General features: G+C 34.4%; 1 protein-coding gene across 1 annotated transcript; it reads left to right on the top strand.

Annotated features, from left to right (window-relative positions):
• Positions 1-2,979: 2,979 nt before the first annotated feature.
• On the top strand, positions 2,980-11,400 carry LOC121990349 (pullulanase 1, chloroplastic-like). Its single transcript, XM_042544494.1, has 9 exons — positions 2,980-3,424; positions 4,374-4,509; positions 5,429-5,481; positions 5,779-5,887; positions 6,526-6,662; positions 8,643-8,842; positions 8,980-9,129; positions 11,124-11,184; positions 11,319-11,400. Exons 1-9 carry the CDS (start codon positions 3,125-3,127, stop codon positions 11,325-11,327), a joined length of 1,155 nt encoding a protein of 384 aa, XP_042400428.1. The 5' UTR covers positions 2,980-3,124; the 3' UTR covers positions 11,328-11,400.
• Positions 11,401-13,744: the final 2,344 nt, after the last annotated feature.

The raw sequence follows: 13,744 nt of genomic DNA, 5'->3' as shown, positions 1-13,744 counted from the left end.
ATATTTTAAAAAATATATAAAATCAAAAGACAATCCATTTAAGGGATAATCAAATAGATGCATCTTTTATCTTATAGTATCCCAAGATTTTTTTTATGTGATTAAATAAGTTAGGTTAGGTTTGTTATGTTTAATCCTGTGTCTAAGTGTGTAGGAACTTAGGAGCACAGGATGTTGAGTAAAAGACGCAGCTAGCGATCGCACGGGAGAGAGCCGGCGGGCTTAGTGCGTTTGAGGGACGAGGTGCTACGGAAGAGTACACAGGCAGACAAGAAGGAGGTGCGTGGTGTTTCTGAGGGACGAAGAACCAGGAGCGAAAGTTTGCTCGAGAAGGTAGGAAGTTAAGTTCGGGTGAGCTCTATTCCAAATACCCGAGATCACCCAAACAAGAGGAACTAGAGTGGAGACCCGGACCGAGGTGAGCGAAATCGGAGCAGAAGGCTTGGACTAGAAAAAGTCAACTTGGTTGACTTTTATGGTCCGAGCGCCGAAAGGATTTTATCCAGATTGCGTTTGACTATGATCTGTTACGAAAGGGATAAAGTTTTATCCTCCTTCAGGCGCCTAGAGCCCTTCCAGGCACCCCAAGCAAAGCTATATAAGCAACACTGCTTCCAAAGCTAAAGAACAACCAGAATTAATTAAGCAACACTTGTACACGCTTCTTTGTCTGTTTTAGCTTCGTCTTTCTGTGCTTTGTTGCTGTAAAGAGACTTCTCCGTCTGAAGGAGAAATTAGCGCGACTTTATTCCTTGGATTAACAACCTCTACGGTTGTAACTAAGTAAAATTCTCTGTGTCTCTATCTTTTCAGTTTTTTCGTATTTTGTTTATGCAAGTGTTTTATTCTAAGTTATAAGTTCGAGAAAAATTTATTGTGTTTGCTTGTTTTGTGTAGGGATTATTCACCCCCCTCTAGCCAGCCGCTAAGAGTCCTAACGTTATCAGTGCAAAGTGTATCAAAATCGAATATGAATTTTGATATTATCAAAAGTTCAAGTTAAGTCTTTTTGTGATTTGATGAATTGACTAAGTGTGTAGACTGTTTACTCAACCTGGAAAGTCTTAGTTGTGGTTAGGTAGGTAGGGAAGTCTTAGCAGATAGTGGATGCTAGACATGGAAAGTCTAGGTGGATCGAGGACCTGACACCTGATAGTTGGACTCGATAGGTCTGGAGGACCCGATATTGAGGGAAAGTCTGGGTGAGCCGATCTGATGCTAAGCCGAAGTCTAAATAGATTTGGAGGACTAGATGTTTGGCAAGTGGGTTGAGATAAGTAACTAGAGTGGAGCGATAGGGAGATCGTGTTCAAAAAAGGGACAAACTCTAGGTCGCTGATACAACTGAAGAAATTGAGAGGTTTCCAAGCTGAAATCAAGACAAATCTTACTATATTTTCTTACTCATGCATCATTATATTACTGTGCTAACTTTATGTTGTAGGGATATTTTTATACTGTGGAACTAACTCTATTTTGCATAAACCCGTAGGATTGGTTGATTGAACAGGAGGTTCAGTCGACCGAACTAAGCTGATGTGGCAAAGTTCAGATCGTACATAGTAAACTTGGAAGTCAGGTTGATCGAGTGATCGAACCTGTTTTGGTATATATAGTAACAGATTCAAATCTTAGCGAAGAAGGAAATTAGATTGATTCGTCGACCGATAAAGGTGATCAGTTGACTGAACATTAAATGTAATTAATGGAGCAAAGATCGGATTTCGACGAAGAATGAAGGATGCCTGTTTAGTCGACTGAAAGGGAGATCAGTCGACCGAAAGGATAAACCAACCAAACGTGTTTTCAGTCGACCAAATGCAACTTATAAAAGAATGTCTCGAGATCCAAGCCACGATCAATTTCCTTTGAGCAACATTCTCATTCTCTCTATTCGTGCTGCTATTACTATTTCGATTTGTGTAAGCTGCTACGACTCTTCTTTGACGATATGTGCTTCAACTTTTCATCTTTGTTGGTATACTTAAGGCTTGTACTATTTTGGTAAAATAGTAGTTTGTTACTAGTATATACATTATTTGTATGAGTTACTTTTTTTTTTGAAGTTTTTGAAAAGAAGACTATTAGTGAATTGCCTAACGGTGCGATCAAGGATCGAATGTTTTGAAGTAGGAGTCACCACAGGCTCCGAACCAAGTAATTGAACTTGCCTATATTTTTTAGTTTAACTTTTGCTATTACTTTGATATTCATTTTATGAATCGACATGAAAAAAATATTTTTAAACGAACGATATTCATCTCCTATCATTTCTACTCGATTCTTCATCTTTTATAAAAATTAACAAATGAATGATCCACTAAGCGGCCTGAAAATGATTACTTAGATGAATTTTTATTAGTATATTTTGATTTACTTTGATGGAAAATTTTTATAGAATCGGATCAATCAATTAGACAATTCGAAAAGTTAAATATCTAAATTACTATTAAAAAAAATTAAACGATCCATTATATATTGTTATCAGGAGAATATGTTTATTTTTCAATGTTGTTATAGCAGCAACGATCAACTACTATAATCCATAATAGCCACTCTATAACAATTCTTACTTTTTAGCATTATTATAATTGTTCTGACTAATTAGTAATAACAAATATGACATTGTTATAGCATTATGACAACTATTTAATTATTTTAAAATAATTTTGATCAATTTTAATTGTGATGAAGTTTAAATATTTTACTAATTTGATATTCAATTTTCACTTAATAATGTTCAGGATTTATAATTTAAAATCTTAGAGTTTAGTTACAATTGCGTAATAGTTAACTTAAAATAATTTGGATGAAATAAGAGGTATTTTAATATAAAATATTCGACTATATTTTTTTTAATAAAAAAATTTAAAAATTATTTAAATATAGATAAAATTTTAATAAAATCAAGTTTAATTATTGATGCTTTAATTGAACATCAATTTAACACCCGTCACTCACAACTACCCGATAAAGGCAAAGTGTGATCCGTGGGACACCGAGAAACGTTTCCGTTCCGTTCCTCAACGGAGAAGCAACAACGCGAGAAGGCGAAGAAAAGAGACAAACGGAAAGGAGCTCTCTCACTCTCGTCATCGGCAGAAAAGCAAACAACTTCTCTGCAATGACCATGGCCCTCTGCTCGCCATCTCTTTTGTTGCCCTCCTCCTCCTCCTCCTCCTCCTCCTCCATCAATCTCCCCTTTCCTCCTTCGTGTTCTCCACCACTCCTCCCTCTCGCTCACTCGCCGTCGTCTCTTCGACCTTCATTTTCGTTCCTCTCCTCACACCGTCCCTCACACAGCCTCGCCTCCTCTTTATCAGCTCGACGTCACCCAAGGAGCGGTCGTAGGACGGTGCCTCGTTGCACTCTCTCGGACGTTCCCATGGAAGAAACAGCTGTGCTTCAGCATACCGTCCCTCCGGTACCCTCTCTCCTCCTGCATGGCATTGCAGATTCCTGCGTATCTTTAACTGGAGCTCAATCCGATTCGATTACAGAGATTTTTTATTTTTTATTTCCCGAAGTAGATCTCTCTCTCTTTCTCTTTTCCTTTTTTTTTTTTTTTTTTTTTTTTTTGCGTTCGGATACATTTTTTCCATGGTAATATAGCCATATGACGACGTCGATGATCGCTCACGTTCCTTTCTGGATCATTCTAAGAATTATGAGCTGAGATAAATAAATCACTTTGAATTGTCAAAGAATGCATTAGAAAAAGGAAGACATCGTTGTCAATTTCGTGTCTTATTCAAGTTGTTTTCTCGATCAAATCCATAATAGGAAGTAAGAAACTGATTGAATGAAGAGCTGTTATAATTTGGATCAATCTTAGTGAGTAGATACACTGCACGTTCTAAAAATGGTGGTGGGTGAATTAGAAGATAACACATTAGGCACATTTGTTGTTGTTCCAACCTTCCTTTCAGGGTCTATCCAAAAGATAATCTAGTGTCACATGGGCGTGAATATTTGAAAGGTTAAGCCTGAATAAGTATTATCCAGATGGAGGATCTTTCAATTGAGAAGATTATCGTTCAATAGAGAAGAATATTATCCACATGGAGGATCTTCCATTTAAGAAGATCCCTTGACGTTGTTCATGGAAAAAGATTATGATGTATATAAAGCAGAAGAGTATCCTTGAAAAACTTTGATTGTCTAAATAAGATTTGTGCCATTTGAATTTTATTTCTCTCGAGTTAGTAATACCATTAGCACAGGTTTGACTAATCTGCAAATCCTAATGGTGACTATGTTATAAAGGTACTTGAGGAATAAATTCAATCTATCTATGTAATTTGTTGCCACAACTTATTAGTATGCTGAATCATTTATCTTGTTTCTAGTCAACTTCTCTAATGTACATGCAGGATTTTTTGTCATATGCAAGGGCTTTTTGGGTTACTAAAGCCCTCATTGCTTGGAACATCAGCGATGACGAAACTTCAGTTTCTTTCTATGCTAGTAGGAAGGCTGACCTACACCTTTCAGATGAAGGCATTCAAGGTTTGAAACATGATCTCTCACCCAAGTTCCTATATATTCTATCATATTGCAAACTTCTATGAATACGGCATCTTTTAGTTACTTTTACTAGTGTACTTCGAAATTGCTGATTTCTTATATCTTTGTTACTTTCTAATACTATATTATACTTGTGAGAATATTGGGATTTGTTGACATTGACAATCGGTTCTTTATTGTCTTACATCTTGCTAAATTAAGCTATTTTTTATGTTTTAAATTTTAAATATGCTCCTCCTTCAGAGTTTGAGATCCATACAGGATGATTAGAATCCTTAGCATGTTTTTCATTGAACCTTAATAATCAGGATTACTAGATTTTTTAAGCATATTGTTTTCTTAATATTTCAGGATAGTTGATGGGTCTAGATCCATGTCAATAAAATTTGATATGATGGCATCAGTGCACGACTCCACCACTTCTGCATCCATGTTTGAGATTGATTATTGAGAATATGGTTTTGTACATCACATAGTATAATGTTGCGAAATAATTCATTTGCTTCAGATTCTTAGTGCATTGATTTCGTCTTCTTTTATATCCTTTCATACCGTAGCAAAATTTTATGAGTGCACAAGGAAAATAACTTAGTGTCCCAAGATCAATTAGTAAGTTTGTCTTTGGAAGTTTTATTATGTTTTATAGCCCTAAATGTTTAATTGATGTTCTAAGTCATTACATCATATTAGAATTTAAACTCTTGGGCAAAAAACATAACTAATGCTCCAGTGATGACATGATCTGGTTTCAATCTCTTTCACATAAATTATAAATGCATCTTTCTAGTTGACTAAAATTCAAATGCTCTTTGTTCATTTGGGAATGAACTTTATTGGTGGCACAACATGGACAGTCATGGGCATGGCAATTTTTATAACATATTATATTATCTTATTGCAGGTTATGATGTAAAAATTCCGCTTGAAACAGAGTGTTGTGGGCTACCAACAAATGTATGACCAAATTAACTTATCTCTCTATCTACTTTTTAATGTTTGCAAGTGGACATAGATGGATTTCATTTCACAAAGAACAATGAATGCATCTATAAGCTCCTCTGCTCCTGACATCGAAACTTCATAAATATATGCCCTAACACCATGGCAAAAAAAAAATCTTATCAATTTCTACTTTTTTAAGCTACACACAGTTTTCTTTAAAATATTGTATTCTTATGAAATATGAAAAGTATTAACAATCTTGTGAAGCTTTCATTTTTTGTTGATATGAATTACTGTTTCATGTTTCAGGTAATTCAAAAATTTCCACACATTGCAACCTATAAAGCATTTAAGTTGCCAACTTCTTTAGATGCTGAAAGCCTTCTCAAATGCCAGTTGGTAGTTGCTTCCTATGGTGGTAAGTCTCAACATGTTGTTCATATCACGTACAAAAGATACGCAAGTACACAGTCACACATTCACAAACTTATAGCTTAGCACGTAACTTGTTATTTGTATATGTTACTTAAGATTTTATTTATTTGCACATAGAAGAGCTACAGGAGAACCATTCCTTGATGCAATAAGTTGCTCAATTGGAAGTTTGTTTCATTGTTCACATGCAAGGATAAAATGCTGTCCATTGACCCTCAACCAACCTTACATTGGCTGTAATCTCATACTCCGTGATAGGTTCCCAAGATGAATATCCAATGGAGTAAAATAATGTACGGTTAAAGTGGAAGTTGGTATGAGCCGATCTGGGACATTTTCGTAAGATGAAAAAAGCTGGTCAAACATTGAAGTTGTTGAGCTGATTCAGGACCCGATTTGTTCTCAAGCTCTTTTGAGTAGGTGTAGGCTTGTATCACTGGTTCAAGCTGCAGGAAAAAGTGAATCAAATTCAAATGGAAAGACCAATGTGGCTATCATTTCTTTGTTACACATCCAAATCCCTTTACAATGCAAACATTTCATTTACTAAATTAATCTTTCTATTTTGACATTATTTACATGATTAATTTTAACTTTGGCTATTCCATTTCTGTTTTATAGTTGATGGAAAATGCATGAATGCTACTAGCCTTCAGATACCTGGTGTCCTTGATGACATTTTTGCATACACCGGGCCTCTTGGTGCTACTTTTGACAACGAATCTGTGACACTTCATCTTTGGGCTCCTACAGCACAAGTATGAGACACTGCTCCAGATCTTGTGAATTTTTCTCCTCTAGGGGGAATTTCATCTTCCCTAAAGTAATCCTAAAAAGGATCTAAGTGTTTTAATGTCTTCCATTTTATCAGAAAAACCTAATATTTTTACTGGTTATATGAGCTTGAAGTGTTATTTTTCCTTGGCCAATAAGACTGCCTAAGAATTCAATATGTATTACTGCTAGTTTCATTTTCTTTCTAGAAACAATTAACCAGTGTTTCTTAAATAAGTTAAAGATCATATGTAAATGAGCATAGTGTTCCTCTTTGGTATGAGAAAATACTAATATATCATCAATATAGACACAAATAAAAGTAGTCACAGGTCTAAATATATCATTCATCTTCCTTTGAAAAACCTGGGGTGCTACTTTAAGTCCGAAGGGCATAACTAACCATTCAAAATGTCCTTCTGGGCATGAGAATGTTGTCCATGGAATAGAGTCTGGATGCATACGTACTTGCCAAAATCCAAATTTCATGTCAAATTTTGAACACCATTTGGAGTTTTGGATTTTATTAAGTAATTGGTCTTTATTTGGAATTTTATAGCCGCCTTCATGACAGTTATCATAGTTAAACACCATCATAGACTGCCCACGTTTTTGTTTTGCTTCTTTATTAACAATAAAGGCTGGACTTCTATGTCTAGAATCTGATCGTTGGATTGCTTTAAGTGCCAAGAGTTGAGTAATATGCATTTTACATTCTTCTAATTCTCAATTGGTATATCTTAAGTCTTGTGACTTAATGGTTACATCGGGATTGATAATATTGAGTTTACAATATATCTTATCTTTTTCCCAGCATTTGGTAGGATTTTCTCCTATAATTTCTATTTTTTCTAGTCTTGAGATTACGCTGTCTAAATTGTCCTGTTTATTAAGTAACGTATATAAGTATGAAGGTTTGAAACAATCTTGATAATAGGTATTGGTTTCTGAGTCAAGAATCCGAAATATTGAGTAACTAGATCATCTAGATCTTCTGGGGGGCTAGAATCGCCAAGTAGGCTTAGTTTTCCTGTAAGGAAAGTTTTACCGTAGGTTTCTTTTTACAAGAATTGGAGACAGGGCAAAGACAAGGACTGTCAGTAGAAGAGGTGGTTGGATTGCAAGATTCAGCAGGAGGGGTTCCACCACGCTGACCAACGCGAACCTCTGATGGGTAGGCGGATAAGATAGGCAAAATAATAGGAGTGGAAAGGAATACGACATAGTCTTTGGTAAGCAACCGGGCACAATCTGGGGAAATAAGGTAGTTAAGTCTAAGAATAAGAGGAATGAATTTGTGAGGCATCGGGCGAGTCCACAGTTGGGAAAGAGTGAGGGGTGAACTAAAAACTCCACAATTTGTATAATTAAATAATTCCAATTGCCTCTTATGACTCCACAATTTGTATTAAATAATTCCAATACCTTATGACTTTAATTCCAATTAAATAATTAAAGTTATTCTAAGTCTCTTATGACTTCTTTTTGTCTAATATCCAGGCAGTATTTGCCTCTCTAGCAGTTAAAAGTCGATGAATGGCATAACAGAAGTTGAGTATATTATTACCTTGTGAGGCAATATGGGCCACTTCTTCAAGAAAATGATTTTTAAAATCTTCCCAAGCTACTCTGGCTATGTCTCCTAAGTAATTTTCGCCCACTCAAATCATAGCATCTCAAGTTTCTATGTCTATTTCATGTTTGGCCTGGTAGTCTCTTTTAACATATACTATCCACTGTTCCAAGTAATTATCATATAACTGAGGGTCACATTCAGTTATATTAAGTAAAACTGCATCCTTACCAAAAAAAAAAAGTCATCTATGGCGGTCTTCTTTTGACAATAATTAATATCTTGGGCAGATTTTACAAAAAGGAAAAATTTCCTTTTGATGATGAGAGTTGTGTTTCAGTTGCAAAAGAAGACAAACAATGTTACTAACCTTTTGTTCTTTTGAAACTAGGAGGTGAATGTGTGTTTTTATGAGGATCCCTTGGGTGGAGACTTGCTACAAAGAATTAAGCTTGAGGAGACAAATGGTGTTTGGAGTGCTGTTGGACCAAGTAGCTGGGAAGGTCTTTATTATGTTTATGAAGTTTCTGTCTATCATCCAAGCATTTTGCAAGTGCAGATTTGCACTGTTGTTGATCCCTATGCTCGTGGGTAAGTTTATTATGATTTGCTACTGAAGGTTCTCCTGCATATCTAACTTCAAAATTTCTATAGATCAACTTCAGGATTGATAATCATGGATCACTTTCTCTGGACTAAAATAAATTTAATAAATTTTGTTGGATCAGGCTTTCCTCAAATGGTAGGCGAACTTGGTTGGTGGACCTTGATAGCAAAAATCTAAAGCCAGTTGGATGGGATAAATTGGCAGATGAAAAGCCTGAGCTTCTTTCCTTTTCTGATATCAGCATATATGAACTGCATATACGGGATTTCAGGTTGGTCCAACTTGGATTTAGTTTTTCCTTTCTAAAAAAAAAAATTGTCTCTGAACCCTAAAGCTTTGTTATTTGTTTTCTTTCCTTGGAAAATATGTTAGCGGTAGTTGTAAAACATTGATTTCGTAGTCCATGTGTGAAAAAAAATTTACTATGAATATAAATTCCATATTAAATTGCAAAATAGTGCTGGGATGCCCACCTTAACTAGCAGCTGCATTTATATGTATCTTGTGCCTTTAAGTGTTTGGATTTGTACTATTGACAACATAGATAATTTGGTTCTTTCCACAGGAGCATATTTAATGCTTATAATGCTATCAACTGCCCATTCTGCAAACAGACGACTATGTGATAAAGTATAAACAGACCAACATAGCTAAACAACTCGAATGACTTATTTAAAATTAGAAAACTTCATTGTCCCCCCTAGTTTAATTTTTTGAAATGCCCCTTACACTTTGTTGAAATAGCTTCCTACTCCCTTAACTACTTTCAGAGTTAACCATCATGTGTGTAATATGTAATGGAATATATTGCAATTTCAGCTTGCAGTCACCAAATTGAAGTTTTTGTCCCCTTTGAACTATTGACACCACCGGAAAGACATCTATTTTCTTATCTAAAAAAACTTTTGATGAAAAATTTCACTGCAGGTTGATTTATAAATCAGTTTGTAGACATTGTATACTATTTTTGTTCTAGTTTTGATGGCACAAGCTGAAATCAATTTATGATCTAAAAATATAAAATTTTAGCCACTTTTAATTTACCAATATCACTACATAGACATTAGATTTTTTTGCTCAAGAAGTTTATCCTGTGGACAAATTTCACAGTGAGCTGATTTGTAAATCAATTTGTGTGCATTTTGTGCCATATTTCATAGTGCAAGCTCATTCACAATCAACTTGCAGGCTAAAGAATCAAAGATGACACCTCTAGAAAATACATAAGCATTTTTTGACCCCGAAAAAGCTCTTTAATGAAAATTTTGTCTGCAAGATGATTTGTGAACATGTTTGCGGAGGAATTTCTGATGACATAAGTTGGTTACTAAATCAACTCCCAGTCTAAAATTCAAATCCCTTTTCCAGTTTGAGCTTGTCAACACTAGAAGAGAGATATATCAGAACTGTTTGCTAAAAAAATTTGTTTTGATGAAAAAATTCACCTCAAATTAATTTGCAGATTAGCTTGTGGTATATTCTGTCACAGTGCACATGGCTGATAGCTCTGTTAGTAATTAAAGGAGGACACATTTTGATAAGGGTTTTAAAGAAGATGTAAAATGACAACTTTCAAAGTTTGGGGAAGTTTGAAATGCAAGTAAACTACAGGGGGCAAAACGAAATTTTCTCATTTAATATCAGCAAAGAAAAAACAGTTATGTCAATGTATTCTGCTGTTTTATTTGACATTTTTTTATTAATAATTAAAAAAATTTAGCCAGTGAGAAACTGATTGGTCTAGCTAGTCCATATGTATGCTAGATTCCACTTATATTGTCACTAGGTATTCATAACTTGTATGACCTTCATCTATATTTCATATGGAATTACTCCAAGAGCTTATATAATTTTTCCCAGAATATATGATTGCCAGCAAATAAAATTATAAATCTTTAGGTATATCTGCAGCATGTGGAATTGTGGTTTGTGGGTCATAAAGACCTAGATTAGAAACATCTGCAGTATATAGGCTGTCTTTCGTCGATCATAAAGTCTAACAAAATCCTCATTTATTAACATTCAACTTAGTTGTCTATTGACTTGATCAATTGATCTATAGCTCCTCTATATGCCTTTTGAACTGTTTTTACCTTCAAGGAATTATATATGGAGTATGTTTTTTTTTCTAGAAGAGATACCAGCCTATGTTTGTTAATTTTGTTGTAGCCAACATCCTAATTTGACTTACAGTATTCATTTGTGTTGACATTTTCTTTTGAGATAAAAAAAGAAAGTATGTTTGATACATAATCTGTTTGTCAGTGCAAACGACCAAACTGTAGACTTTGATTCTCAAGGTGGCTTCCTTGCCTTCACATTGCAGGTAGCATTTATGATACCAAATATAAAATAAAAACATTTTCGTTTGCAGCAACATATCACTTCTTCCTGCAAATTATTCTCAGTTACAACAATAAATTCACCAAATTGCTTATGGGATGTGTAATATTCTTGTAGTGTTTGTGACCTCCTTTCATTTACATATCTGGCTCCTCTTTAGAAGGCTGTGTACCTAATTGTACTGGCAAGGCATCAAGTGTAACAAGTCAAATAATTGAAAATGTTGCATGGCTGGTAAAATGTTGCAAACTGTATGTATTAGCATTTCCAGTCCATATTTTAAGCCATAATTGTATTATGGAAATATCTTTTTCAATGTAAATGATATACATTACCACTCTTTGTAACTTGATATCTCTGATGGATATTTGTCGTTCCTTGTTCTATTACTTAATATGACATCTGATCTGGGAGGTAATATGAGAGTGCCACGTGGATATGGGAGAATGGTAGTCTAGCTGAAGTGGTCCGGAAAAAAGCTGAATCGACCCCGATACTGGGACGTCCTTGGAGAGAAAGAAAAAACATGGGCATAACTAGATCCAATATCCTAATTCCCTAACATTAACATGTGACTCATTAGTTAGCATGATAAGAAGCAAAAATAAACAAAGGTACCCCAAAACCAAATTCCAAAAATTTAAGATATAAAAATAAACAAAGGTACCCCAAAACCAAATTCCAAAAATTTACATATATCTTAAGCACAAAATAGTTAGTTTCATGGCAACTTAACCCCTAAGATCCAAACCTACACATGACACAAAGTAATCATAAACTTGGGTTCAACCTTATGGTATCAAAATTTCTAAGAGCTAGCATGGTATCAACTTCTAAGTAATAAAAAAGCATGAGGTCTTATGCAATCCGAACCCTACAAATCTATAAAAGCTAACATGGTATCATCTCCTTAACACATATATACAACAAAAACCGAAACTTATATAGGGTTCCTAAACAAACATGAACTTGAAGAACTAAAATAAAACAAGATGTGAGAAAAACATGGAGCGATGGTAGCACAACATTATGATGAATAAGAGCCCCTAAACCGAATTTAAAACTACTCCCATAAATATGAAATTTACAAGTTTAATACTTAAAATTAAGCATGGATCTTCTAAGAGAAGACAACTAGAAGCATGACCGAAATTGTAATGCAACATTCATATTCATAACTCTTAAAACAAAATTTAAAACTCACCACAATAGAACCAAAAGCAGTAAGGTCACAGCATAATTTCAGATTCGTCAGTCAGTGGTATAAAAATCATATGAAATTCATCTTTGATCCAAAAAGAGTTACGTAAATTGTTAATTAAAGATAATTAAATTTCCTATATTTCAACAGAATACACCGAAGTGAAATTCATTCACCCATTGAGGCTAATTTACATCACAACAGAACCAAAAGCAGCAGGGTCACAACATAATTCCAGATTCGTCAGTCAGTGGTATAAAAATTATATGAAATTCATCTTTGATCCGAAAAGGATTCTGTAAATTGGAAATGACACATAACTAAATTTTCTACATTTAAACAGAAGACATCGAAGTGAAATTCATTCACCTATTGAGGCTAATTTACACCATAACAGAACTAAAAGCAGTAAGGTCACAACATAATTCCAGATTCGTTAGTCAGTGGTATAAAAATCATATGAAATTCATCTTTGATCTGAAAGGGTTCTGTAAATTAGTAATGAAAGCTAACTAAATTTCCTACATTTCAATAGAAGACACTGAAGTGAAATTCGTTCATCCATTGAGGCTAATTTACACCACAACAGAACCAAAAGAAGCAGGGTCACAACATAATTCCAGATTCGTCAATCAGTGGTATAAAAATCATATGAAATTTATCTTTGATCCGAAAATGGTTCTGTAAATTGGTAATGAAAGCTAAATAAATTTTCTACATTTCAATAGAAGACATCGAAGTAAAATTCGTTCACACATTGAGGCTAATTTACACCACAACAGAACTAAAAGCAGCAGGGTCACAACATAATTCCAGATTCGTCAGTTAGTGGTATAAAAATCATATGAAATTCATCTTTGATCCAAAAAGAGTTCTGTAAATTGATAATGAAAGGTAACTACATTCCATACACTTCAACAGAAGACACAAAAATGAAATTCATTCATCCATTGAGGCTAATTTATACCACAACAGAACCAAACCTAACAAACTATAAAATCCTAAACTTTACAAGACATAGAAGCTAAATAAAACAATAACATGTTGAAAACATGCCTTTAAATCTTAACTACCAACCTCTCCTTTAGTTGTCTTCTCTTGTTGCTCTAGAACCGGTGGAGTTGGGTGAGGTGAGGGTTTAGGATCGGTAGAAACAAGAAGACAAGGTGGAGTTCTAGGTGAGGGTTTAACTAAAAGAAGGAACTTAGGACTTGGTCTCAATTTCTAATTCCTACCAATTTTATAAATACTAAGTCCTATATATTATTTTTATAAAACTTAATACTAAGTCTAAATAGAAACCTATATCAATGGTTATATAATTCTATATATATTTTACTTA

The sequence above is a fragment of the Zingiber officinale genome, chromosome 6B, assembly GCF_018446385.1.
Source record: "Zingiber officinale cultivar Zhangliang chromosome 6B, Zo_v1.1, whole genome shotgun sequence".
Taxonomy (NCBI): domain Eukaryota; kingdom Viridiplantae; phylum Streptophyta; class Magnoliopsida; order Zingiberales; family Zingiberaceae; genus Zingiber; species Zingiber officinale.
Note: the sequence above shows the minus strand (reverse complement) of the source record. Positions and strands in the feature narration are given on the sequence as shown.

What these genes read in the sequence shown, in the direction of transcription:
- LOC121990349 (XM_042544494.1), top strand. Translation starts at nt 3,125, where the DNA reads ATGACCATGGCCCTCTGCTCGCCATCTCTTTTGTTGCCCTCCTCCTCC. An exon ending in TTCAGCATACCGTCCCTCCG is followed by an intron (nt 3,425 to 4,373) that starts GTACCCTCTCTC and finishes ATGTACATGCAG; the next exon opens with GATTTTTTGTCATATGCAAG. An exon ending in GTTGATCCCTATGCTCGTGG is followed by an intron (nt 8,843 to 8,979) that starts GTAAGTTTATTA and finishes TTGTTGGATCAG; the next exon opens with GCTTTCCTCAAATGGTAGGC.